Here is a 5,688-nt window from a genome sequence, read left to right on the forward strand (position 1 = left end):
CGTGTAAAAACTTAGTTGCTCATTTATCAAATGAGCAAATACTTAATTGCTAATTCAACGAGGATAGAGATAGAATATTAAAGCAAGTGATGAGTGTAGTGTTAAAAAAAGAATAGACAGTGAGAAAAAAAATTGACACATCGAATTTGTAATTTATTAATATTGGTTACATGCATTCTAATAAAATTTAAAGGTAGTATTTGTGAAATTCTAAAATAGGAGTACTTATATTTAATTGTAAGTAATAATTGAAAATTATTTGAAATTGTGACAATTATACATCGAATTCGTAATGTAATGTAATTGCATGATTCACGACTTAATTAGTTGCATGTGAATTTGTATTAATGTAATGTAAATTATGTAATCACATGATTCACATGATATCAATATCCATCTCGAAAATATCTTTATGTCGTGGTACTAAGTCAATATTTACTTTGTCTATTTATACTTAATTAAATTAAAAAATGTGTAATAACATGAATCACGAGTTTGTTACATGTTTTTTTTTTTGTTATCTTGTTGTCGTCAATTGCTACTTTTAAATTGAGAATATTTGATTTGTTTTGGTCAAAAGAAGGTTCTAGATAGTTTCAGTTTCCCTTTATTCTATGATTGGTTGTTTTTAGGATTTTTAGTTCTCTCTTCATACAAATTTTATTGTCACACACTCACATCTTTTATTTATGTTTATCTCAATTTTATTGTCATGTTGGCTATTACGACAATAACTTAATAATCTAATGATATTCTCTCTATTTCTTCAAAAAAAAGTCTCAGATTATCTAGGTACATCGGTACATATGCTAACGTAATATCAAAAATTATTATTATTATTATTATTATTATTATTATTATTATATATATATATATATATATATATATATATATATATAAAAGAAAAAATAAGAAAGATTAAAAGAATGGTTAAAAAAAAAAAAAAAAAAGAGTAATAAATGGGCTCATTGGGTTTCAATCTCTTAACCTACATGTTATGAGATGTGAGCTAAAACCAAATCAGCCAAGTAACCTTGCTTTTATTACACTGCAGCTTAAACTTCTTATACGGTTTTTGGATCCACCCCTGGATCCGTACTTTATAGTTAGGTCTGGCTTTTATTTGTTTAATCCACCTTACTAGTTCGTTTTAGCCGCCCTATGCAATGCAAAAATTCATAATAAGATTTATTAATAAGATTGTCAATTGAAATGGAGTTAATTAAAACTAAATGACACATGTAATTTTTTTTTTAATTTGAATTTTCTTATTTAATGATCCTTTAAATTATATATACATAACGATTTTTAAAAAATAAATAGCATTTTGGAGGGAAAATTTTTCATAAAATTGTGCCAAGTATCATATCCGATGTTTGCTTTAGTATATAGTAAGTATAGATTTTTACTGAAATGAAATTACTTTGATTTTGATGAATAGGGTTTACTTTAGTTTTTTTTTTTGATACTCTATTATACTTGTTCTTTGAAATAACGTACTAACAATTATTCTTACTGAAGTAAAAATACTTTATCGACCATCATTCACTTCCTCTGTTTTCTTTTCATTATAACATCTATAGTCTCATGACGTGCACTTTAAAAAAGCTAAGTGATTAATGAAGTAACCATTGAATCAATTTATCAAAAAAAATTTAAATAGCGATAGATAGCTCATAAGAGGAAAGGGTATTAGGTACTCGTATATATGTAGTAGATTATACTCCCTCCATTTTTTTTTAAATTTGCTCAACCTTTTATTTCTGACCATTTTTTTAATACTTGCTCCATTTCCGTATTTGGAAAGCTTTTATAACATTTAATTTATTTCTCTCAACTAACGGACTCAATATAAATCATATATATTTTATTAATTTTATATTTTCTCTCCTCCAATTCTCTCAACTACTTTTGCTTTTTGCAATTTTTTTATTCTTCCACCTACGTCACTACCTATATATTTTAATACTTTCTCGAATTTCTCCTGTAACTCCGCGCATGGAAAAATGACACAAGTAATTGAAAACGGAGGGAGTATATCTTTGTGGGTCATATGAAATTTGAATTATTTTAATTATTGATGCAAATGGCTCTTGCTATATAAATGAGGCTATTATCCAAGCATTATTATCCAAGAGATAACATTGCATTACATACATTATTTGAAAGTTGTTTATGAAAACTCAACTTTCGTAAAATTAAAAATGTCAACTCAAACACCTCGTCCTGTTGCTAACTTTCATCCATGTCATTGGGGTGATCACTTTCTTAATATCACAAACCCTCATCATGACGAGGTAATATTAATTTTGTGTATTTTGTATTCTTAATTGTTATTTATAAATTAAATAAACAAATTCAAGAAATTTCATATCCGCTACGAATTTTGTATTCTTAATTGTTACGTACCAATTTATTTATTTTTTTTTTTTTTTGGCTCCTTTCATAAAACGGATGATTTAGGCAGTCCAAGTTGAAAAGGAGCAAGAATAACCCTCTTGAGCTGCTGAATTTCATCGACGTAATCGAACGTCTTGGATTGGCATATCACTTTGAACATGAGATTGAGGATGCTTTAAAGCAAGTTTACGAGAGCTATGAAGAGCAATGTGCCAAAGATGATCTCTACCATGTTTCGACTCGATTTCGTATCCTCAGGCAACATGGTTTCTTTGTGCCTTGTGGTAAGCATTTTACTAGGTGCCTTGATGATGCTTTCACATAATAATTATGCCTTAATCACGTAAAAATTAATTCGTTACTACACCACAGTGATTTGCAACCGTAACAATATAGTAATTGTGTGTTCGTTTATTGAATTGGGGTTTCGGAGCAGTTTGAGCAAAAGAGGAAGCATGTCGCATCAGCTGTGCAATGCTTGATGGAGAAACATGCATTGTCTGAGGAGGAAGCAAATGAGAAGCTAAAAGAACAAGTCGAGGATGCTTGGAAAGATATAAATCAAGCAATGCTCCAACTTCATGTGATTCCAAAACCTTTACTTATGCGGATTCTCAACTTCGCTCGTTCGGCTAATGTTATATACAAGGACGATGCTGATGGTTACACACATGTTAACCAAACTCTTAAGGACAAAGTTGCATCTGTTCTTGCTCATCCAATTCCCTTGTAATATTATTTCTATTTGAGGACAAAGTTTCCTTAAATTATTTTCTCTTGTAAGCAAGCTAAGTATGTGGTTTGTGACTGTGTCCTTTGTTTTTACGTTTGAGTTGGTGTCTTGAGGCATGGGAAAAATGCCTCATGAATAATGTTATATAATGTGACTATGTGACAATGTATGAGCCCAAGTTTGTTTGTTTCCTCATTGTATATAAAAATAAACCTTGTTTTCTTTATAGATTTTTCAATTGCCCTTTTAATTTGCTTTTTTGGTTCCTTTTTTACAAATGTTTATTGTGCTTAATTCAGTTAATGCACTTATATATAATATGTAAATATAGGTAGAGTTACCCATACCAAATTTATATATTCATTATACTCGCCTTTAATTTTTTTTATTGCGTTGTGGAATAATAATAATGTAGAAATAAATTAGTGAATCTACATACAACTTTCTATCATCAAATATACAAGTTATCATCCATATGTACAATAATGTATATTTGACATGATATTAACTATATCTATGATGCATGATTTTCTTTATCTTTCAGCTTTAACTTAAAATAAAGACTCAGCATGAGGCTTCCCATGAGGCTTTAACTATATCTTTGATGCATGATTTTCTCTATCCCTTTTCGCTGCCCCAACCCCCACCCCGAAACCGAAAAACAACCCCCTCCCCATGGGACCCCATCCCCCCACCGGAATCGGCCCCTCTCCCCTTCCCCGACCCTGAATCGGTCCCCCTCCCAAAATTGCCACCCTTAACCTTTAAACACCAGCCCAAAACCACCCTAATTGGGATATACGGTTTCGTTTATGGTGGTGTCGGGCTGGTGTTTAAGGGTTAGGGGTGGCTGTTTTGGGTTGGGAAGGAGAGGGGGTCGATTTAGGGTAGGGTAAGGGGAGGGGGCGATTCCAGTGGGAAGGGGGTTGTTTTCCGATTTTGAGCTGGGGGTTGGGGCAGCGAGAAGGGGATAAGGGGGGGTTGTGCTGTATTTGGCGCCAGCAGGGGGAGCTGAGCAGCGATGGTGGCTTGGTGTTTTTTTTAAAAAAAATCATGGTGGGTTGAAGGTGGCTGACAGGGAGGCAGTGAGGGTGTGCGAGGAGGAGGTTGGCAGTGAGGGTTGTTGATCTCACTAACGGAAATTGTAACTAAAAGTGTTTCAGTGGTAGCAAAATTAAAATTATGTGATTTTGTGTGGTAGAAAAATTAAAATTATGTGATTGTGTGGTAGGGAAAAAAAAGCGTTGGATGGGCAGCAAAAATGAAGTAGGGGTGTTTGAGTGGTAGTAAAGTGATATTTACCTTTAATTAACAATTTATTTTTTAAAAAAAAATAGCCACCACTAGTAGAAAAAACCAATTAGGCACCAGTTCAAACCCACCATAACCCACCGGTTTTGACCACTGAATATGTGAGGGGTGGCAATACTCCACAAGTATTGCAACCGGTTCCGGTTAATCGGTGGCAATGATGCTACCCGCTTTTTTTTTTAATTTTTAACATAAATGCCACCGGTTAACCGGTGGCAATAACATGTATATAATTTTTTTTTCTGCAATTATAATAAAAATAATATTAAAAAACCATGTAAAATACAAACCAAACAACATCACAATCAATATAATAGAAGCACAATTTCTCACATTATATTCAACAAGTAAATTGTTATTGTAAAATACAAAAAAAAATAAAAATACAATGAATTACAATACAAACGTTAAATTGTTATTGTACAATACAAAAAAAAAATACAACATCAAAACAATCCACCAAAATCAAAGTCTTCTTGTTTCATCAATTAACACCTGCATAAAATAATAATAATAATAATAACTCAGAAATTATTACAACATAAAAAAAATTGCGAATAAAAAAAAAATCCCAGAAATCATGCATGTACCCATCAACTTTCGAAAAAAAGTAAGAGTTTTTAAAACTCAGAAAACCCGGAAAATTGAGTCGATAAGAAGAAGAAGAAAAAAACTCAGAAAAACTCAAAATCGAAATCCAGAAATCCCCGAAAAAAAAAAATAAAAAAATCAAAATCGAATAAAAAAACCCAAAAAATATTACAAAAAACTCAAAAAGTAAACCCTAAAAACCAGAAAACTCAAAATATAAATCAAACAAACCCAAAAAACGCATGCATGTAACCAAAAAAATCAATTAATTAAACCCAAAATTAACCCAAAAAAATCGAATTAAAATTAAGAAAAATCGATTAAAATAAACCCAGAAATCCCCGGAAAATATAAAATAAAAATCAGAAAAATCAAAACCAGATAAACAAAATAAGAAAAATCAAAATCGAATTAAAACCCTAACCTCGATTAAAGTCGGTGTTGTATGTTGATGGAAACGAAAGAGAAGAACTGGAGAATGAGACGAAAGAGAAGAAGAAGGAGACGAGAATCGGAGAAGAACGAAGATGTCGGTCTTCGTGGTCTTCGGTGGTGGCTTTGGTGGTCTTCGTGTTGGTGATGGTGGTGAGACCAGAGAGTACGCAGAGCAGGAGATAAGCATGAGAGAGAGGGAGTGGAGAGAGAGGGAGAGG

General features: G+C 32.0%; 1 protein-coding gene across 1 annotated transcript; it reads left to right on the top strand.

The window, feature by feature from the left end:
- Nucleotides 1–2,025: 2,025 nt before the first annotated feature.
- Nucleotides 2,026–3,344, top strand: LOC110684255 (sesquiterpene synthase-like). Its single transcript, XM_021860683.1, has 3 exons — nucleotides 2,026–2,297; nucleotides 2,464–2,684; nucleotides 2,837–3,344. The coding sequence occupies exons 2-3, from the start codon at nucleotides 2,598–2,600 to the stop codon at nucleotides 3,131–3,133; spliced, it is 384 nt and encodes a 127-aa protein (XP_021716375.1). The 5' UTR covers nucleotides 2,026–2,297; nucleotides 2,464–2,597; the 3' UTR covers nucleotides 3,134–3,344.
- The last annotated feature ends 2,344 nt before the right edge of the window (nucleotides 3,345–5,688 follow it).

The sequence above is a fragment of the Chenopodium quinoa genome, unplaced genomic scaffold (genome assembly GCF_001683475.1).
Source record: "Chenopodium quinoa cultivar QQ74 unplaced genomic scaffold, ASM168347v1, whole genome shotgun sequence".
In the NCBI taxonomy this organism is placed as follows: domain Eukaryota; kingdom Viridiplantae; phylum Streptophyta; class Magnoliopsida; order Caryophyllales; family Amaranthaceae; genus Chenopodium; species Chenopodium quinoa.

Coding starts and splice junctions, on each gene's coding strand:
- LOC110684255 (XM_021860683.1), top strand. CDS start 2,598: ATGAAGAGCAATGTGCCAAAGATGATCTCTACCATGTTTCGACTCGAT. Junction 2,685..2,836: donor TGGTTTCTTTGTGCCTTGTG/GTAAGCATTTTA, acceptor GTTTCGGAGCAG/TTTGAGCAAAAGAGGAAGCA.